Raw genomic sequence first — 21,538 nt, forward strand, 5'->3', positions numbered from 1 at the left:
AGAATTTCCACACATGTATCGTATAGTAAGTGTTTTATTAGAAAAAATGTTTTTACAAGACTGATATCCACAATCGCACCACTGTACAAAACATAAAACCATCATGTTCCAGTCCTGGAAGCCATCACTCATTCAACTTACATATTTAAAAAAAAAAACAAAAAAAAAAAACAGCATTTCAAATCTAATCCCAATTTAAATACAACCATTGTAACATTTTAAAATGCTGACACTTGTACTTTGCTCTGCAGTAGCTCTTCTGTGCAAAGTGATGACTCATTCAGAAGAAGAGAGAAGAGAATGTGATCAGCCATAATCAGTGTGTTGTCAGATTTAAATGATCAGCCTTGGTTCCAGCAGGGAATCCCACCTTTCTGTCACCTGCCGGGCAGAAAGTGAAGACATTACTTTAACTGTGATTATGCTAAATTAAAAACAACATCGGTGTGGATATTCCAGGAAAACAATACCGCAAACAGCTGCTGCTTTCTGCAAATGCAGCCGCTCACTTTCTCCTCTTTGAAAGAGTAACTGAAAAGAGGGGATCACTGGGGGAATGTGCTCAGTCAAAGTAGAGGGAAGGGGGCTAGAATCTGGGTTCAAAGACAAAAGAAAGGCTTTGGCTTTAACTGCCAGTGTCACTGGAAGGGTCATCAACTACCACTCATACAGACAGACCCATGCAATTCAAAATCGGAGCTACTTGACTGTTTTATATAAATGGTGAGTCAGGTTACCTTGTGCTCTCTGCAACCATCCGTTTACTTTTATTAACCTCCAGGACGTTTGATAAGATTTCAGTCTATATGGGAATTTACCAATAATAATAATCAAACTAATTGTGTTTTTAATTACAACTTGTTTGAAATCATTAATTTATAGAAGCTTCGATACATTACGATCATCCTTATCACATTCCACTGAAAGTCAGACGATACTATTGGTTTAGCACCCTAGCTGTACAATGCATGTCTCTTTTAGATTCTCTTGATGGGATTAAATATTTCCAGTGACTGCAGTTAGAGAGAAATGACACCTTCAGTCATCTGCGTGGACTCCTGTGGAACATCTCTAAAAGACCTCATGCTTTGTTGCGCCCTCTTTCAAAAGACAAGTTAAACATTTATGGATATACGCTTATTTGCTTTCTTTCTCATGAGAAAACTGACATCCATCTCATGTTTTTATGATCTACATGTGCCTCTTACTTCGTCGTCATAATTTGCTCATACTGTCTTATTTGTTGGTCTGTTCTATACATGCGACATCTATTGCATGTCTGTCCTTCCTGGGAGAGGGAACCCCTCCACTGGTGTTCTTCCTGAGGGTTCTACCATATTTTCTAGTTTCTCCTTATCCAATGAAAGGGTTTAAGAATAGACGGTGTCATATCCTGTACAGATTGTAAAGCCCCCTCAGGCAAATTTTGAGATTTTGGACTATATTCAATTGCACTCAAAATTATTCAAGCCCCATTACAGACTGGGTGTGTGTAATATTAGTTAGCTATTTCAACTGTTCTTGTTTGAAATGTTCATTGAACACAGCTGAATGATTGTAAATGTTGCCAGTACATCTAATTTGCAACGGTGGTTGAATCATTTTGAGTGCAACAGTAAATAAAACTGACTTTTCCTGGTTAGCCTGGCTAAACATAAAGAATAGAAGCGGGGGGGGTTAACAAAAGTTTAAGATGACTAATTACCATGTATTTTGTGCATTTTACCCATGATCAAACCAGAGTTTAAAAGTCACATTACATAGGGGGGGGGGGTTACATTTCATAGCCATTTCTTAGTGAACAGCAGCCGGGCACATGTGCACAGCTACTTGGAGTATGGTCCCCCAATGAGTTTGCACCATTGTGTTCATACAAGAGACCAAACCTAACCTGACATTTAAGATGGTTTGTTACACAGAACTATGTGAGGAGTGGTCTGTACAAACTGTAAAGGGGCAGGCACATTCAAAAGAAATACTTGGCTGGAGATTGGATGCACCATCTGTCTGTCAAAGTCGAACCAGATCAGCGAACTATATAACGTAGATAAAACCTACGCCAAAGCCAGCTGGGAGAAGTGCCCCCCCCCAAGCAAATACAAATTCTTATTAACAGAACAGCTGTTAATAACATCATTGCTATATGCTAAGGCTTACCCGGGAGCCTCTGGACACTGCATACTCCACCCTCTCGGAGCCATCCGGGTTCTGATAGACCAAGTCAAACTTGCCAGGCTCTACAGGAGCTGAGGGAGAAGCAGGAAGTTATGAGTAATCACAAATGTGTGAAACACGTTGAAAAATACTGTACAATATGCTCTGTTCCTGCGAAACAAATCTCATTTTAAATTCCATGACTTATGCTCAGAAATTGTGTGGATTTTTCCAACCTATAATAACCACGATACTATATATCCATGGAAGGCTTACAGTGTTATTCATTATTGTTGCATGTGTGAGTGGTGAGCTGATCCCTACCTCGAATGGCATTCTGTAGTTCCAGCTCAATCTGCTTGGTGGTGGGATCAAAGCTCACAATCTTTCCCTCCTAAAACATCCCAGCAACATGGTTGGTCAGTAGTGCGGTGATTCCAGTGTGAATGAACAGTTAGGACCCTCTCATAGGTCCTTCCCGGTAACATGAGATTAATATGAATAGTCATGGCTGCGGCTGACATTTCACACTCACCTTATAATGTGATACCTCTGGTGTATAGTTCTCAGTTAGCTCCAGCAACTGTGAAAGCACACAAAGGAATGGAATTAGGAAATGAAACTAGACTCAGAATTCAGTACTTTCACAGCTGTGTGTGCACTGAATGATTTAATAGTACTGCTTTTCCCTTGTTGGAGGCAGATCTGTTAATGGAAGAATGTGGTTGATTACCACCTGTTAACCCTAAATCAGCACGAGAAGCCTCTGGTAATTGGGGTTGCTACTAACGATTATTTACAGCATCAAGACCTGGTCACACCAGGAAGTGGCACAGCGGAACTCATCCACAGCCCTACTTTAAGTTCACACATTTATTTCTCCAGCCCTAATTGGAGCTTCCCAGTAAGAGCATAGCGACACTGTAACTAAGAAGACTGGACTGGGCTTACCTTGAAGGCGATCTTCTGCCCCACCTGTGGGGGGGCGGCCAGCAGCGGCATAGAGCTGTAGTCCACTCTGGAGGAACTTTCTACTCCATTCTACATACAACAACTTGGGGTTATTCATGCTTTTTCACACACAGCATTTCATAATGTGCGTGCATATTAACGACCATGTTTACACACACACGACTGTACTGCCGATAAGGTGATAATGTAAAACCATCCTCAGACTGCACTAATGATGTGAATTGACTGTTTGCTCTCTCCTGCAGCTGAGCTCAGCACTTGTTAAGCTTAAATTGTACTGATGAAATCAGACATAAAGGTGCAGACAGACCTGGAGGACCACTGACACGTTGGACAGCGCATCAGTCTGGTAGGACGGCTCCATGGCTCCATTATCGCTGAATTCAAAGCTGCCGCTGTGCCCCCTGACGCCCCCTCTACCTTCACCCCTGCCCCTCTCCCCATAACCACCACGCCTGTTATTTCCCCGGCCGCGGCCTCTCCAAGACGACGGACTCCCCACACCGCGGCCCGGCTGCTGGACTGGCCGTCGGATAACCAGCTCGATTTCCTCTTCGCTGTCTGATTTCCGAGGCTCTGCTCCACTCGCAGTCTGTTTCTGTGCACAGCTCGTGGGGTGCGGGGCAGCAGGAACCGGCTGACGTTCGGAGACATCACTTGCTCTACCTTTGGGGGCTGTGGAGGGTAAGGCTTTGTTTTTTGGTGGGGTTCTTACACTGGTTGCCTCATCAGAGGAGTCTGTTTCTGAAGAGGATGACGGAGGGGGGCGTGATTTTGTCTGTGTGGGTTTGGGGGCAGGAGGCACTTTGGAAGCAGCAGGGGTGGAGGAGGGTGATTTGACAGCTGATTTTTGGGGGGCTGGTTTTTTGGGAGCATCATCCTCCTCACTACTGCTGCTGGAATCTGAAGAGGACACAGGCTGTGTCTTTGCCTCTGGGGGCTTCTTGGTGCTTTTAACTGGGGGCTCTACAGTGGCTGGTGCTCTTTTGCTAGAAGCAGCTGGTTTGGGGGTGACAGTGGGGCCATTTACCACCGCTTCCTTTCTTTTCTTCTTCTCTTTGTGCTTTCCTTGCAACTTCTTATTTCTCTCATCACCTGAAGCTTGCCTGGCATCCCTCTCTAGACTCTCCTTGCTCCTTTTTTTCCTCTTTTTCTTCTTCAGGTCCACAATCACTCCTGGCTCATCCTCCTCGACGGGCCTCCTTCTCTTTCTGCCGTTCTCACTGGCTGGATCTGGGTAGGCGCCGTGCCCATTCACTTGAGCCAGACAATCCACCTTCACCCTGACATATCAAGCATGAAGAACAGTGGAGCATTTAGAGAGACATCTCTACAGGAAGCACCAAGCATTTGCAGAAATATACTTTTCCAGGATTGAGCATCGCAGTTTATTCTTGATCTCGTCTGACAAAAGCAGATCTTAACTTGAAGTCAACTACCAAGGAGTTTTTACGTCACATGAAAACTAAGCAGATTCCATCCACTGATGAAGACGTGATGAAAAGTACATAAAAGCCCTGGAACAATGCTACTAAGTGAACCTTAAGTTGACTTCACTTGTTAAAATGTGATAAGCATGGACAGCTAAAAAGGAGTCAGATATTTCTGAATGAATGCCTCCAAAGGGGCTAGATGAATCTTTTTAGGGGCGGGCATCACCTCCAAAGTTAAAAACAATTTTACTAGTCATATAACCAGGTCAGATTACATGACCCAGTTCTGGTGATGTTACAGCAGTGGTGTTTTACAGTTTCCATGTTTCTTTGCAGAAAACTAGTGATGAATGGACCTGGGGCTTTAGGGTCTTCTGGTGGTCTAGGACCATGGGATCTAGCCTCCAACACCTTTACGTTAATGTGCTTGTGCCACACACACGCGCACGCGCGCACACACACGCGCGCGCGCGCGCACACACACACACACACACACACACACACACACACACACACACACACGAATGGGGGGGGTCAGTCCCTAAACTCCATACTAATCTCTGCTCCATTCAGGTGCCCGATGCACCTCACACACCTATGAACTCACCAGAGTGTATGACAGTACGACAGTGAGAACACACGCACCTGACGCTGTCGTTGTCCCGCACCACGTACACGCTCTCCGTGTGCGGCAGGTAGCAGTCCTCTATGAACAGACTGAGGATGCTCCTCCGGCTGAACTCAAACTTCTCTCTGATGAGACTCTCCAGATCCGCCACCACGCGACACGAGTTCAAGTCCACGAGCAGCCAGCACATGCGGCAGTCCACGACGGCCGGCGGCGGGTAGTCAAAGAGTAAGCGCACGCGGATAAAGTTGTTGCTGAGGGCAGCCATGACAGACAGGCCACCACTGCACCACACTGCACGCCGGGACGCACCGCCACAACAACAGGACTTCCGGTCGGATTTTCTAAATAATCCACAGGACGGCCATAACTCAAGCAGTCTTAATAACATCTTATTAACACTTAATACTCGATGGCCTCTACGAAAGCAAGAAAGGTATGACCCTAACTTACATTTTAACTCACTAACTGCATTTTTACCAAAAGGAGATTTGCCACAATTTCAAAAGTCGTTCTTTAAAATAGCCTATAAGATATTTTATCAACAGTAATGAAGTCGGTACGTGCAACTTAGGATAGTGGACATTTTAGGATAAAGTTACTTTTTTTATTATTGATATGCCATGTTAGCAGGTGTGAATTTGGGCTCTATAAATTACATTGAAATTATGTTCTTCATTTTTGTGATTCCTACACTCATAATAGATCACATTCTCAATTTGAGGTAATTTTTTTCTGATGTCCTAAAAAAAAATCAACTATTTGAATATAGTCTTTTTTCGTGCTTTTATTTTGATTTTTTTTTTAATCGGAAGTCTGTTACGTGTGATCATGGCGCTCCAGCTTCTAACACTGCCCCCTGCTGGCGTGGAGGCTGCTGTTATAATACAGATGTGCCCCCACACGACCCCTTCTCCCCCCAGCAAAGACTACGACACACCTTACATTTTGTACAATATGTGCTACAGCGTGACGATCGCAATGAATCAAGGGAGTTGTAGTTCATCGGGTGTAGTTCACCAGGATAACGAGAGAGCCAGATTTCACTCTTTATTCGTGTAGCCAGCTTATTTGTTTCTCTGTTTAGGTCGATCTCTTGTACCAGATAGTTGACCTGGTATCTTCCCCTTTCACAACACACCAATAACACGGGTTGTGAAGTCTGGAAAAACAAAGACGTCACCGGTCAGCTGACCCCGAGTGTGGCCATGTGATTTCTCGTAGGTACAAAGCTGAACAGAGAGGCTGCGCTCCCAGACACACACTGCTCCAACAATGGGTCCTACTGCAGCAACAGCAGCAGCCACTGTGGTTTTACTCACCACTGTCGTCAGTAAAGGTAGGATTACTGCTCACCTCCAAGTGTTTTCTAGTCAGACACAACGAGCCAACACACACTGGGTTCGGATCATGTCTTGCCTTCACTCGACTGACTGCAAAACGAAAGTAGATCTGTGCTTGGTTTGATATGTTCGATGGAAGTGGTAAAACAGTTAAAGCAGCGGGTGTGACTGATGCTCTGCAGGGCTCCTCAGTCCGCTGGCAGGGAAGGAAGCTTGGAACTATGTGGAAGTGAGACCGGGGGCCCACATGTTCTGGTGGCTGTACTACGCTGACGGGCCATCTGCAGAGGAGCTGCCCCTGGTCATGTGGCTGCAGGTAGGGCACGACCTCCTCCTCCTCCTGTCATTCCTACTGACTACAAAGATCCACAGCAGTGTCCCTCCATATGTCTTAAACAAATTAATTAACTTAATGTGTTGTCCTGTGTGTTGGTGCTTTCTGCTTATACATTAGTCAAATCTAATGGCAGGCCTGTATGATTATCTCCATGTCTGCCTGTGTTCCTGTCAAACTTGCATCACTGTCGTGCGATAAAGCAGCTCAAAGAAGGTGCTCCACTGATCCTTGCACATTAAGATCAGTTTGTTGGTCATGGGGAGTCCTGCTGCTTAGTCTGACAAACGCTGTACAGTGTGCTCAGCGTTTAGCCTGTCTGTGCTCACTGGAGACAGCAAATTTGGAACAGACACTGCAAACTGGAGGCATGAGGTTTGACAGATGTGGGTGTTTACTGGACAGACAAAACACGGCATGAAGCCGCGTTCTGTGATTTTTAGATTTTTATCTTGTTTTGTTAGAATTTTTATTCATTTCTTTGCTTCTTTTTGTCTGTTAGTCAGAAGATCCCCTAATTTTGCGGATGTTCCAAACCAAAATGTTAACTGAAGCAGGTTTTTTAAGTTTCTGCAAGTTGATTTTCACATCATGGACGTATGAAATAATCAGGTATGAGGGAGGAAAAGTGAGAAAAAACTTACAGTGTTTGTAGTAAATATGCTAAAACCATAGATACAAATGTGGTCTGTTTAAACAATGTGGGTGGAAGCCCCCTCACATCACCAGATCGGGGGGGGGGGGGGGGGCAGGGGCATTTGGTGGTGTGACCAAGTGAGTAACTGCACTGTTGCTTCTATTTTCAACTGCAGAGAGGGAACTGACTAATGAGGTGTTGTTTTGACTGCAGGAGCCAGGCCTGCAAGAGGTTAAAAATGAAAGCCCCCACCTTTGTAAAAGATGAGCTATAAGATATTGTTGTTTCTCCATTACAAATGGACTCTTCCCAGGGATCTGGATAGCAGACAGATGATTTCTGTAAGAATGGCTAATTAGATATGTAAAACATGATGCTTGGCCGTGTGTTTTTAGGGCGGACCAGGAGGATCAGGAAGTGGCTTTGGGAACTTTGAGGAGATTGGACCTTTGGACAAGAACCTGAAGCCCAGAGAGACCAGCTGGGTAAGAAGTTTTAAAGTCATCAGCCTTCTGTTAAACTAGTTTAGTGATCAGAAATCTTGATCTTTTGATATTCTCCTGTAACCGTGTTTAAGTCTGACTGAAACAAGGCTGATATTTTTTGTGGCGGCTCTTTCAGGTCCAGGCAGCCAGTGTGTTATTTGTAGACAACCCTGTGGGCACAGGCTTCAGCTACACTGAGAAGCCAGACGGCTTTACCACCGATGTGGCCATGGTGGCCTCGGACATGCTGGTGCTGCTCAACCACTTCTTTACAGAGAGGGCAGAGTTCCAGGTATGTCTGCTGGATGCTTACAGTAGTCCAGTTTGTCAGTGAAGCATTCTATTGTACTGCTCTACAAAGAAAGTTCCAAAGAACATGTGCGCTCTGGTTTATTTATTGAGTTCCCTTTTTATTATCAAAGGAGCCAGTAGTGATTATGTTCCTCTCTCCAGAGCGTCCCTTTCTACATCTTCTCTGAGTCATACGGAGGGAAGATGGCAGCTGCTATCTCTTTGGAGCTCACCAAGGTGAGTTTGTCAGCAGAACATTACTTCTCTTTTCAACGCCCCCTTCAGATACACGTGAGCTCAGTGATGCTGGAAACTTCCTGGTCCAAGGCACTGTCATATGATGGATGAGTAAGCACAAATGTGGTTTGCGAGTCAGCACATTTTTGTTTTGTTTTATTTTGGTACGAAGGTTAATGGTTCCCATTGAAAGACTTAAGAAGCTGGAGAATTCAGACAAGCTTTATTATTTGAATGCTCTTTTCTCTGGTGTCACTTTTCAGACAAACTACATCTGTAGGCTCTTTCTCATTGAGATGAAAATAATCAGAGGTGATCTTTGATATAACTCTTAACATGTTTCATTTGTGTCTCTCGTCTGTTCAGGCCATAGCACAAGGGACTGTGAAATGCAACTTTGCTGGGGTGGCACTTGGGGACTCATGGATTTCCCCGTTGGGTCAGTGTCAGTTTTTCCTGTTTAAAGTATATTACACAGTACCAAAGCCTTTAAACTCTGCTTATCAGCACTTAAGTATGTGTACAAAGCGTCAGGGGAAGTTAAATTCACTGTATATTTTGAGTCTTTAGCTCAAACCCATCCAACCAAAACAGTTTAGATTTATTCAGTGGACATGTCGGGAATAGAATTGCGGCTTTTGCCAAATGGGATGGGGAAGTAATGACATTATGCCTGCATATATAACACTTAAAGAAGTATAGGTTGTGGGAATTAGTGATACATTATGCTGCTTTCAGTGTATTTCAGAGGGTTGCTCCATGGAGTAAATGCTACAGGCACTGCTATTGGGTAGATTTCTGACCTTCTGTCTGACAATCAAAAGAGCTCAAATATGTCAGTTTTGCCAAGAAAGTTCATCAACTTTGGTAAGTTAGCTGTTTTTTACTTTAGCTACTGTCCAAACCGCAGGAATCCCATTTTGAAGCTGGCTGTTTTCTCATATTTACCGAGCTTAATGTCTTGTATTCATTCTCAGAAGACTCTAACAATGATGAATATGTTGCAGACTGAGCTCAGCAAGTTGTGTGATATTTGCATTGTGGAATTCAGTTACATCCATGACCTTGATCAGATCCTCTATAAAAGACATCAGGGTTTATCCTTAAATGACTGAATTGCTCACGACATGACTTCTGTTCCATCCAGACTCTGTCATGACCTGGGGACCATACCTCTACACCACTGTAAGTAACCAACAAATGGCAAATGTTTCAGTTAGAAATGTAGATTTGTAGTCCAGCTTCCGTGTGACTGTGGCTCCTTTTGCTGTTCAGTCTCTGCTGGATGATTATGGTCTGGCAGAAGTCAGCAGCGCAGCACAGGCGGTGAAGGACGCAGTGGAGCAGGAGCAGTTTCAGAAGGCCACAGAGCTGTGGTCTTTGACTGAGACAGCGGTGGAGCAGGTTGGTGTCTCCAGTGTTTAACACCGTCACAGTCCCTTTTTATACATCATTCTGATGAAGTATAAATGCTAAAATTAGCAGATGTATACTAACTCTAAATGTACATAATCATATTTATATTTTTACATTCAAAGGACTTATGTATTACTAAAATAGTAACAGGTAGGTACAAGAAGATTTGGAAGTGATCTAGTACCTCACGTCAGATGGCAATCATGAATGTGCTGCAAGGGCTTCAATTGATCCCATTGTTTGTGTGCGTTACTGTGACGTTTGTGTTCTTAAAGGTTTAGCTCCGATCCAGAACAAAAGTTGTAACACACCAATGTGTTATGATGCTAAAAGAATAGTTCTGGGAAATGCATTTATTGCTTCATTGCCAAAAGTTAGACGAATCAATACCAATCATGTCCGTCAGAGTGGTGTCGATCTTCTCATCCGATTCTTGGCAGAAGGGTGAAAAAGTGCATTTGCCAAACTGTCAAACTAACCTGGCACTGCGCTTCACTAAGCTGTACAGGAAACTCCATGAGCACTAACACCTCATTGTGATTCTGAATCCTGACAGGACCCAAATTGTCTGAATCAGTTACATCACTTTCCATCCTCCCAACCAACACAGGGGTGCCACAGGGATGCGTTCTGTCCCCGTTGCTCTTGCACCTTTTTTTACCAATGATTTCAGATTCAGACTCCATCCGGATTTTGAAATATGTGGCTTGATCACATGGTCTCTTGTTTTCTTGACAGAACACCAATGGAGTCAACTTCTACAACATCCTGACCCAGGAGACCGATGAGAAAGTAAAGTCCTCAGCAGGAGAGGATTTCATCTGTAAGACGCATGATCACATCCACTCATCAGTTTAAAGAGGGGAAAAAAAAAAAATCATGGTGACATGGAATGAATATGGCGAAGATGAGCTGTGCATTGATTTGTCCCCTGGCCTTTTTAACCAACATTCTCTCTCTCCACCAGCTCTGCTGTCCCGTCGCCACATCCGACCCCTCCACAGCCAGTCGCTCAGTGAGCTGATGAATGGACCAATCAGAAAGAAACTGGGCATCATCCCTCAGAATGTCACCTGGGGAGGTGCTGTATCTCAGCAGTGGACTTTGTTTTCAGTTTGACATCTGTTTCTGGTCTGACATCTCCTCCCTGTGTCCAGGCCAAGCAGAGGAGGTGTTCAGCTACATGGCAGGAGACTTTATGAGGCCGGTGGTGGATATAGTCGACCAGCTGCTGAGCGCTGGAGTCAATGTCACCGTGTACAATGGCCAGCTGGATCTAATAGTGGACACCATGGGTAACGTGCTTGGTGTATTCCCCTCTGTCCCGTTTCGCTGCAGTGGCATCAGGCCCGGGAATCAACGGTGTAAACTCATCACATGTGGAATCTCTACTTCCTGTCACAGGTCAGGAGCTGTGGGTGAAGCGGCTGAAGTGGGAGGGGCTATCTGGGTTTAACAAGTTGAGGTGGACCCCCCTGGATGACCCCACCTCCCCGGGCATCACTGGAGCTTTCTGCAAGACTTATAAGAACTTTGCCTTCTATTGGATCCTCAAAGCCGGCCACATGGTGAGATGCAGCAGATTTTACCGTCACCTTCTTCATTCGTCTAGAGTTTTAACAATCACTACGTCCGTAAAATTGGTGGCGGAAATGATCGTAGTGAGTCAGCAGTTGGGATGGAATGGCTGATGGGTCACTGATGTATAATATTTTGTTTTACATATTGGTGTTACGTAGTTATTTTGTCCAGGTTGTGCTATTTGTGAGATAGTAGAGTAGATCTAAACTGTTTGAACATGGGACAGGGTGTGGTTGGTATGTCTTTACTGCAGCAACCCTGTATGGTAGACCTGCCTCTCCACCAAGTCATTTTACATAATGCTTGTTGTTGTGCAGAAACATTGAGACACAATTCTCCAGTAAATCTGAACTAGAAGGTACAAATTGATTCTGATTATCTACCAATCGCTCCGCTGACAAGGACCAGGTCAAAGCGTAGCATAAGGCTGGACCATGTACGGTTAGTGTTCCTCAGGACTGTCTGGGACGAATCATTTTGAAAGGGCACAGCCAGTGGGGAAGCTCAATCAACTGAGCTTTGGTGTAAAGTCATTCAGTCATCTAGTAAGTCAGACAGACTTTTCCCATTTACGTCATGAAATGACATGAAATAAAGGAAGTCTGAAAACAAAGGAATTTAAGTTTATTTTATTTTCTGCCTGTCACAGATTCCCTCAGACCAGGGGCCGATGGCCTTACAGATGTTGAAGATGATCACCCAGCAGAACTGACTCTCACCCTGATGCCTGCTGAAATGCTCTGACAATCACAGTGATCACAACCTTTTTTCTATTCAACTAAACCAAATCAACAGTCTCAGCGCTCTTCGATTACAGCACAGACCTGTGTACATTTCAGCTTGAACAACAATAAAGACCTTTTTCTCTTTTTTGTAAATGTTGTCTTCTGCTCCGGTACAGTATGAAACAAGATGCTTGTCGTTATTGTTGCTGCGAATGTGAGAAACCTGGAAAATGGCATGCTGTATGTAAGTGTGCTTTCTCAGAATCCAACTGAAACGAAAGTCGTCTAGTCGGCGCAACAATAGCTTTGCTATTCTGATGGCTTTTTTTTTTTTTTTTTTTTCAAATCAAATTTTTTCACTGATCAAATTTTTTTTTATATCAAAATTAAAACAAATGCAGACGAATTGAATTAAATTTGGTAAAAAATGTTGACTGGATTAACCATGATACACCAGCCAAGTTGAATTTTAAATTTGTGAACTGTATGAGGACAGAATGACTGACTGGGGATGAAGGAGAAGAAAGAAACTATTTTTTTGTACAGTGATCTTGTTTATGACATTTTTGCACTTCATATATAAATGATATCTCGTGCCCCCTGAAGTCAGCTGGGACTGGCTCCAGCTCCCCCGCGACCCTGACGGATCAGCGGTATAGATGATGGATGGATGGATATATAAATGCTAAATGAATATAACTTTGCTCTGCCTATAAATGAGCAGCCAACGTGTGTGTCACTGATTCCTCACACTGACATCACAGCTTCTCTCAAGTGTAAATGAACCATTCATTAACAAACTAAATGAAAATGCACTCAGTGTGGGATTACATTCAGCACACTGCTACCTAAACTGAAAGATAGGCTATAGTGTTAAATGAAAGACTATGGGTGAGAAACTTGAGACGTAATATGAGTGCATTTAAGTCCTCAGTAGATACATGGTAGCCCTGGATGTGCTTCACCTGCCAACATAATTACTAGTTAAGCATTCATCTATACTTCATCCTGTAAAAGCAGCATTGGATAGTTTTCACCCTGTTACATGTTACGATGGTACAAGCTCAGACATGGAATGACATCTTTGGCAACACAGAGACCAAAATGTTGACGGTTTAAGATCTAGGAGATTTTAACCACATTAAAAAGGTCTTCAGCCATGGATGGGATTTGGTTAAAGTAGGTGAAACAAAGCAAGACAAAACAATTCAAGCAAATTAGCATGTTCATTATGTTAATATGTCAATAGTCCACCGTGCGTTCTCCCCCAGAATCCAGAATTTAGTGACATTCACATATAAAAGCAGCCAACCAGACAGTGGGGGTAGTCAGTCCAATGGTCTCTGTACAAAACTAATTTCTAGGATATTGAAGTGTTCCAACTTGGGAATTCTGACTTTGACATAGAGCCATGATTGCAGCAGCATGTATTAAAGATGAACATGAATGTAAAGTCACTGACTAACGTCCTCTGTGTAGCTGAGGCTTCTTCTTCCCCAGTGGCTCTCCGGGACCAGGAAGCCCTTCCTGATCACTGGCTCCACCACCAGCTCCAGAAGGGCTGGTGGCTCCGGCACCGCCAGCTCCGTTATTCTAAAAAGATTAGAATATGCCCGGCCCACCTGAACCAGCTGACCCGGGGGTATTCGGGGGTCAGGCCCTCTCAGGCGTCGCCAGTGTACCCTGAAGTGGCGTACGTGCTCGGTTGGGTAGTTCCAGCGCATAGTGGCGTTGAGGCGCAGACAAGGAGAGGTGGAGACTGGCGAGGAACCGGCACCACGCAGCCACACCACATCATAAATACACAAACCCTGGACCTGCTCAGGGGGAACCTGCAGACTGGCTACATCCAATAGCTTAGAGAGAGAGAGGGGGGGGGGCATTGAATTACATTTAGAACTAAAACATTTAAAACAGTTACACCTCTTCATTGACATGGAAGTGCTGAAGAAAGCTGGAGTATCAGTTGAAGTGTGGAGGGGGGGGGACTGAGCCAATTCAAGGGAACAAACTCAAAGATTGTCGGTTCAAGTGTCAGCTGACGAAAAGGAATTGAAAGCAGACAAAGTAAACTGTGAATGAACAATGGAAGATGTGAGAGTTAGAGGAGCTCGAGACCCAGAAGGTTTTGAAGCGTCAGAAAGAAGAAATGTCAGCTGAACTGAAATATTGAAACAGTTAAAGTTGTAGTTGAAAATGAAAGTTGAAATACAAATACTCAAAGAGGTAGAAATAGCAGTTAAAATGGAAGTGCTAAAAGAAGGGGCCCATGTAGGTGTTGGATGTGTTAGCATCAGAGGAAGCTGAATTATCATTTGAAGGGAAAGTGCTGAAAAGAAGCTAAAAAAAGTTGAAGTTCAAGCTGGAGAAGAGATGGAAGGATGTGAAGAGCCATTTGAGGTTGAGCTGGAAGTGTCAAACCAAGGATAAGCCCTGAGATAAATGAGTGCCACACTGGCTGAAGTAAAAGCGCTGAAAGTTGGAGTAAAAAGAACAGTGGAAGGTGTAGGAGTTAAACTGAAGATGTGTTTTTGTCATTCAAAAGGTGAACAAGCTTTTATCTGGATCTAATATGCAGCAGAGAAAGAACTGTCTCACCATGACTTCTCCCACCCTGCAGCTGAAAGCTGTGTCCTCAGCCTCTCCCTCCCGCTGGACGCTCACAGTAACCTCCCTAAGAACACAGCCACGGAGCTCCAGCTGTGAACACCTGCGCACAGCGACATGAAGGGAACGGAAAGAAATGTACGTGACCTCATGATGAAATCCACTGACATGGCTGTGACTGTATCTGCTGGGGGGCCTTACCTGACAGTCCACCCTTCTGGACTCAAGCTGCCACACAGCTGAGAGAACTGGCTCACTAACTGGTGCTCCTCATCCAGCACCACAGGAGACACGCTGGTAACTGTGGAAACACATTTAACAGTCACTTTAAAGTCACAGTCATTTTTCCCCTATTAGAACTAAAAAATGATGAATGAAATGATTAGAGCTGCAGCTTCAGCTCCCTGCAACAACCTTACAAAGGATAAGTGGCCTTGGATGATGGATGGATTGCGAGACACTCACGTTTGACGTCCTGGGCGTTCACGTGTGTGCAAAGCCTGGCGTCCGCCGTCTTCAGCTCTAGGGAGACTCGGATCCCAGAAGAGGGCTTGCAGATGAGGGTCACCAGAGTCTTGGATGCCAAAGGCACATCAAGGGAGAAGATCCTGAGAGATGCAGAGCACAAAGACACAAGGTGTGCGTGAGGTGTAAAACTTGTGTGTTTGGGAGGGTTTAAAAATAAAGCAAGGGTGAACAGAAAACACACGCACTTGGCACAAACTGGAGATGTGCGAGTGGCAGGAATGAAGCCCTCCAGCAGCAGAGAGCAGCCCCCATTCCAGGCGTCTTCTGGGCAGCCACGGCTACTCAGCCAGCCCTGGTCCTCCAGCTCTGTATGGTAGTACAATGGCTGGATCTCCTGGGCCGTCAGGTTGAACCAGCCCCTCTTGGCCTCACGCTGCACACACACAAAGCAAGACTGCAGGTCATCAAACAAACAAAACATATGTATTGAATGTAGCACAAGGACATAGGAGCGAGTGGGAATTTCATCCTGGCATTGGCATAGACCAGTGATCTGGGGCCGCTGTCTGGGAGAGATGACCAAGTATTTCACTACATTTCTCTCATTACCGTCAAGGTTCATCTGAGACATCCTGAGACATCTGTGGTGGCCTTAAGCTGAAGAACCTGCTGTATGATGACTGTCTTATGTAGGGCCAATTGACTGTGTGATCTGAGTAAATGAAGCCCTGCTTCGTCCTGTTTTTGTGGCAGCGCAACAATCAGTGCAAGTGGCACTCCACCTGTTTGGTATTTTCCTAACCTTTGCCTCTCTGTGTGGCAATTTGTTTGCTGCAAAGGCGGGAGATTCTTTCAAAAACGAGGCAGAACAAAGAGACCCGTTAGTATTTTGCTGAAAAATGCAGCGCTGAGAAGAGACCACATCTGTTTCTTTTGTTAATCTGCTACTAATCTCATGACTACATCAGCAAGAGCAAACTAAACACTGGGAGCAAATGTAAATGCTACAGAACACACGTCTACACACATTAGACTGGTCTGTTAGAGTGGCTGTTCTACTGTTTACTACCAGGGCTCCTCAATCCTTTGCCTTAATGCCTACTTTCCTTTTCTTTTCTTTTTTAAGAGATGCATAATAGTTGTAACTATTGTAACTATTCAAGAGAGCCCTTGCGGCAGATCCACCTCCCTCTGTACCTGTCCTTTCCAGTACATCGCCTTGCCGAAGCCCTGACAGAAGGAGGAGATGAAAGGGAGCGGCGAGGCTGGCCGATGGATATACAGGTAGTCGGACAGAAGGCTCCAGAACCTGCGGACGGAACAGGGCTCCGTTTAAATACATCTCATTCTCTTCATCCACCTCCACTATCTAACGTACACATAACTTCACGGTTAATGTGTCTTTACGTGTTGATCTTACTTGTCCTGATTCTTGCGGAATTCTGTCTTGTCCTGGTGGCTCTCGTACACCCAGCCTGGAGCAAAGATGGCTGTGGAGAAGTTGTGCTTTCGAATGATTTCCAGAGCCTGATGACAGGCGCAAACAGGAGGGCGCATACTGTCAGTCATCTCATCGTGATGAACACTCTTGAACAGACGGACGTGGTGCGTGACGCGTACCTTATTGGTGTCAAGCATTCCTCCCACCACCTTGCCTCGGGCAAACACGTCCACCCCGATGTAGACATCCGCCTGGCGGCCTTGGATCCCACTGAAGTCTTTCATCCACTCCAGGTTCTGCTCTGTCCAGTTATAGTTGGTGAAGAAACCATCGCAAGCATCAAAAAACATCCTGTCGTGGAGAGAGCGTCAGATAGATAAGTTGTTAAAGAGCTGACAAACTGTTCTCATCACCTTGGCTGTACAAACAGACACATTCTGCTCTCTACCTATTGGACTCGTTGAGCTCATTTTGCCACTGGAGCCGTCCGTTCTGGATCACACTGTCGTACCACAGGACGAGGCTGCCAGGCACTCGCTCATGCATCTGGTCTGTCAGGTAACGCAGGAACAAAGGTGTGTTCTTCACTGCAACCTCCTGCAAGCAAAGGAGGTGTGACAGTAAATGTTTGCATATGAAAGCCCATCGCTGCCAGGAAAAGGATAAATGTGATGAATGTGAAAGTCTTACTCACACTGAGGGAGTTCTCTATGTTAATGAGCCAGCCGTCGAAGCCGTAACAGTGGCTGACCTGGACTAGTTTGTCAGCCACGGCCCGGTACGACTCCTCCTCCTTCAGGAAGGCCTCGCACGCCGCGGCTCCATCGGTCCACTCTGTGATGAAGGTCCCTGGAAAGCAGCCGATTTCAAACCTTAACACTTAATTCTATTTTTGAATCTAAACTGAACCTGCTTCTGTTACACTTTGCCATTTCACTCACCAAGAACAGCAACTCCATGTTTATGTGCAGCATTGGTCCACACAGCAGGAGGAACAGTCACCATCATGTGTGTAAAGTAGTTGAAAATATCAATGTACTGCCAGTGGTAGAAGGCGTACGGAGCCTCTGCATGTGTCCCCTGGACAAACCTTCATAAGAGCAAGCACGACACTGCATTATGGTACGTGGATGTGACCGCAGGTGCAAGAGAACTAACATGTCATAAAGACAACAGTCTCCATGAGAAATGAAGGGCAGTTATGTTCATGTGTACGCAAGTATCAACTCTACCTAATTTCATTGTAGCACCAACTAGTGCCCCCAAATCCTGAAATTTCTTAGCATGAGTTCTGAGCTGGAAGGTCATTTTCAGAGTTCAGGAGGACATCAGGAAGGGAAAAACCGAGAAAAAAAAGTGTATAAAAAATCATACCTGTCATCCAGGTAGCCCCCCATCATGTCATGAGACACCAAAGTCCGACGTAAACAGCTGGCCAGAGGAGGCTCCCGAGGTGCCATAGGAACTGTTGCCACGTTAAAAGGGTTGGCATCGCTGCGTTTCCACGACAACAGCTCCCCCAGAGTCTGAAGACCACAGCTGACTGGTTCAGTGGTGTCTGCGTCGTAATGTTTGGCTGAGAGCGAGACAGAAAATGAAGTATCACATTTAAAAAGGAGCGCGACGGGGTTCTTGCTGTTTGAGAGCTCAGATCTTTTCAGGTGAACTACTGGTAATAAAATCAGCCAACCTGGTAGGGGGGAGGGTGTATACTTGATGACTTCGTGAATACTGTCTGAATCCATTGGTTGGTCCAGACACGACTCCAGCCTGGTGATAGGGACAGTGAGAGGTGAGACTCATGCATGTGCTACAACCCTCATCTCCTGACTTCTCCTTAAAAGGGATGCTTTGCCGTTCTTCTGCCTCCTTTGCATCACTACAACGTTGGTAGCGTATGTAAAAGAACAACGTTTAACTTTCCTCTGTGTTGCCCGCACCGACCGAGCTCCTTGTTCTCCGTGTCTGCTGGATGACCCCTCAGTGATCATTTCATTGTTAAGCCAATTATTTCACTAGATAATAGCCAGAGAGCTGGCAAGAGTCACACTCAGAGCTCCCACGCTCTTGGCAACATGGAGGAGCATTCTTTATTTGCATATACTACCAACATCATAATGATACACAGCCAAGACAGTTGAAAATTAGCAAGGTATCCCTTAAACTGGCTACTAGTCAGGAACATTTACTTCAAACTATTAACTAACCTGCAGTGGCAGTTCACCCTTTAAGTGTCCAGTGTACTTTAATTTATACTGCAATAAAGCACATTACACTAAATCTTTCCTCACAACCCATTTGGTTGTATCTTAGAGAGGAACTTCATTGATTTCCACTCATCAGTTTATAATGGCCCTCATGGCTCTGGATGTGGGTTGTCAAGTCTGACAAAAATACCCCTGATGATTTAAGGGATGTCTGCTTTAAGGACATAAAGTCCTGGATAAGCAAACTCAGACAAAACTCAAGTTATTGTGTTTGGCCCTAAGCACCTTAGAGATGTATTTTCAGCTCCAGGAGTTATCTTTGATCAGGGTTTGTCCTTTAACTCCCACATAATACAGATTTCCAGGACTGCCTTTTTCCATTTAGTCATCAGTAGATCAGTAGATTACATAAATCAGGCCCATCCTGTCTGTGAATGATGCAGAAAAATGAGTCCTCTCATTTGTCACTTCCAGGTTGGATTATTTCTGTTCCTTACTATCAGGCTGCCCTTATAAGTCCTTAAAGACTCTCCAGCTGGTCCAGAACGCTGCTGCTCGTGTACTGATGAGAACTAAGAGAAGAGATCATATTTCTCCTGTACTGGCTTCTCTTCACTGGCTTCCAGTAAAATCTAGAACAGAGTTTAAAATCCTTCTCCTCACCCACAAGGTTCTTAATGGTCAGGCTCCATCATATCTTAAAGAGCTCATAGTACCGTACTACCCCACTAGAGCACTGTGCAGGCCTACTGGTGGTTCCTAAAGTCCTCTAAAGTAGTGCAGGAGCCAGAGCTTTCAGCTATCAGGCTCCTCTCCTGTGGAACCTCCTTCCAGTTTGGGTTTGGGGGGCAGACACCCTCTCCACTTTTAAGAGTAGACTAAAAACCTTCTTTTGTGATAAAGTCTATAGTTTAGTCTAGTTATGCTGCTATAGGCCTAGACTGCCGGGGGACTCCCATGGTGCACTGGGCTCCTCTCTCCTCCTCTTCCTCTCCATCCTTACACATCATGTCTCTTTAATGTCTGTTACTAACTTGGTATCTTCCCCGGAGCCTTTCTGTGCTTTTCTCATCTCTCAGGGTCCTGTGGATCCTGGTCCTGGTTCTCCTGCTGTGGTTCTCTGGCTTCATGAGTCACTGCTGCTGATCGTCAGCCACTGACAGTTTTTACTAATATCAGTCATGTTATTATTATTCATGATAATAGCATGACTCTGTTCCAGGTTTCTCCCCGTTAAAGGGGAGTTCTTCCTGCCACTGTTGCCTAATATAATATCTGATGCTGCTCATGTGGGGATTCTTGAATCCTTAATTCTGAATTCCTGAATCGTTGGGTCTCTCTTAGTTAAAGAGTTTGGTCTAGACCTGCTCTTTATGGAAACCATCTTGAGATAACGCTGTTAATTGGTGCTATAAACATATAGAAGAAAGCCTGTGATACAGCCTGTGTTAAGTGGTGGGGTAGGGTTTGCAATGTGTATGGTGTTTGACTCATGGCTTGTTACTGATCAACAAAGTATGTAATGCTGCATTAGTTATTACCAAGTTAAAAGTAAGTGTTAAAGTAAGTAAGAAGTTTTAAGAAAGTAAGAAACCCATAAGCTCTCATTATTATCATTAGATGACCAACATGTGTCCTCTGTTTCATTAGGCTGTCTGCCTTCTTGGAAGAGAAATGAGGATTAGCAACTTTCTGTTTGGTGAAATCAACTTTACAGCAAGACGAACAATCGGTAAAGATGTGAGCATCATTCTTAAACTAGAACTAGTCCCAGTTAGCAGTAGGTGAGAAGTTGAGAGGTGCTGAGCGCACTAACTTACCGGGTGGCTTCAGTCTTGTCCCTCTTCACCTGATCTCCGTCCTCTCCGTCCTCTCCGTCCTCTCGCTTCCTTCGCAGTGGAAGCTTGTGTCCACCCTCAGTCACAGACATCTTACTGAGAAACCAGTGAGGAAGCAAACTGTCAGTGGAAAGAACGAGGACACGGAGAGGTTCGCTCTGGTGGCCAAATACTTCCGATTCCTGTCTTTCACAATAAAAGCATCAATTCTATACGGAAGAAAACGACTAAAAAAGTAGCACAAATTTAAACTCTGCATATCAAATACGTTATTAATGTATGTGCAATGCCATGATTCAGCAATTACACAGTAACTTGCGTTTGCAACGTTGTGTATTGTGTCACGTTTGAAAGACGCGGCTGTAGGTGGAGTTGAGTTTTTACTCGGACATGTAGACACATGCAGAGGTAACATTATACTGTTTATTTGTATCGTCCAGTTTAGAGGGAACCGTACAGTTAATTACCCGTGAGAGGGTGGACTGAGTCCAGCTGGACAAAGGAATGAATCTGTTGTTATTATGCAGTACCAGACGCTCTAACTGTGAGGAGAGTAGCCCCTAGCAGCAAACCCGAGGAACAGCAACATGGGGCGCCGAGAGAGGAGGGCCAAGATGGCGGCCGTGAGTGATACTTCCGTATAGGAATACATGTCTAACTTGAACAAAATTGAGTTGAAATTTTGGCTTCACGGGGCTTTCTCGAAATTTATATGTATGTACATGTAAAGTATGTACAAAC

The 21,538-nt window shown here is 44.7% G+C and overlaps 3 protein-coding genes across 3 annotated transcripts; 1 reads left to right on the forward strand and 2 right to left on the reverse strand.

The window, feature by feature from the left end:
- Positions 1-64: 64 nt before the first annotated feature.
- coil (coilin p80) lies at positions 65-5,463 on the reverse strand. The gene is made up of 7 exons (XM_070848200.1): positions 5,205-5,463; positions 3,437-4,409; positions 3,106-3,195; positions 2,690-2,737; positions 2,479-2,548; positions 2,158-2,246; positions 65-381 (listed from the first exon to the last, which is right to left on the reverse strand). The coding sequence occupies exons 1-7, from the start codon at positions 5,453-5,455 to the stop codon at positions 334-336; spliced, it is 1,569 nt and encodes a 522-aa protein (XP_070704301.1). The 5' UTR covers positions 5,456-5,463; the 3' UTR covers positions 65-333.
- Positions 5,464-6,401: 938 nt separating this feature from the next.
- On the forward strand, positions 6,402-12,389 carry scpep1 (serine carboxypeptidase 1). Its single transcript, XM_070847789.1, has 13 exons — positions 6,402-6,526; positions 6,713-6,846; positions 7,897-7,986; positions 8,123-8,278; positions 8,440-8,514; positions 8,881-8,953; positions 9,662-9,699; positions 9,790-9,918; positions 10,669-10,753; positions 10,898-11,011; positions 11,088-11,225; positions 11,335-11,498; positions 12,161-12,389. Exons 1-13 carry the CDS (start codon positions 6,463-6,465, stop codon positions 12,221-12,223), a joined length of 1,323 nt encoding a protein of 440 aa, XP_070703890.1. The 5' UTR covers positions 6,402-6,462; the 3' UTR covers positions 12,224-12,389.
- A 309-nt stretch (positions 12,390-12,698) lies between these two features.
- Positions 12,699-20,928, reverse strand: engase (endo-beta-N-acetylglucosaminidase). The gene is made up of 14 exons (XM_070847788.1): positions 20,780-20,928; positions 18,443-18,522; positions 18,127-18,328; positions 17,694-17,842; positions 17,447-17,601; positions 17,201-17,349; positions 16,932-17,103; positions 16,732-16,838; positions 16,509-16,620; positions 15,557-15,744; positions 15,309-15,451; positions 15,045-15,144; positions 14,835-14,946; positions 12,699-14,092 (listed from the first exon to the last, which is right to left on the reverse strand). Exons 1-14 carry the CDS (start codon positions 20,887-20,889, stop codon positions 13,691-13,693), a joined length of 2,181 nt encoding a protein of 726 aa, XP_070703889.1. The 5' UTR covers positions 20,890-20,928; the 3' UTR covers positions 12,699-13,690.
- Between the last annotated feature and the right edge of the window lie 610 nt (positions 20,929-21,538).

This window comes from Pempheris klunzingeri, chromosome 17 (genome assembly GCF_042242105.1).
Source record: "Pempheris klunzingeri isolate RE-2024b chromosome 17, fPemKlu1.hap1, whole genome shotgun sequence".
Taxonomy (NCBI): domain Eukaryota; kingdom Metazoa; phylum Chordata; class Actinopteri; order Acropomatiformes; family Pempheridae; genus Pempheris; species Pempheris klunzingeri.

Bases quoted from the DNA above. Each gene is read 5' to 3' on its own strand.
- coil (XM_070848200.1), bottom strand. From the start codon at position 5,455: ATGGCTGCCCTCAGCAACAACTTTATCCGCGTGCGCTTACTCTTTGAC. The intron at 4,410-5,204 runs GTGCGTGTGTTC...TTGATATGTCAG, and splicing joins CGGGACAACGACAGCGTCAG to GGTGAAGGTGGATTGTCTGG. The intron at 2,247-2,478 runs GTAGGGATCAGC...CTTCTCCCTCAG, and splicing joins ACTACAGAATGCCATTCGAG to CTCCTGTAGAGCCTGGCAAG.
- scpep1 (XM_070847789.1), top strand. From the start codon at position 6,463: ATGGGTCCTACTGCAGCAACAGCAGCAGCCACTGTGGTTTTACTCACC. The intron at 6,527-6,712 runs GTAGGATTACTG...GATGCTCTGCAG, and splicing joins CACCACTGTCGTCAGTAAAG to GGCTCCTCAGTCCGCTGGCA. The intron at 9,919-10,668 runs GTTGGTGTCTCC...TTTTCTTGACAG, and splicing joins CTGAGACAGCGGTGGAGCAG to AACACCAATGGAGTCAACTT.
- engase (XM_070847788.1), bottom strand. From the start codon at position 20,889: ATGTCTGTGACTGAGGGTGGACACAAGCTTCCACTGCGAAGGAAGCGA. The intron at 17,843-18,126 runs GTATGATTTTTT...GCTCTTATGAAG, and splicing joins GGGGGCTACCTGGATGACAG to GTTTGTCCAGGGGACACATG. The intron at 14,093-14,834 runs GTGAGACAGTTC...TCTCTCTCTAAG, and splicing joins GCAGGGTGGGAGAAGTCATG to CTATTGGATGTAGCCAGTCT.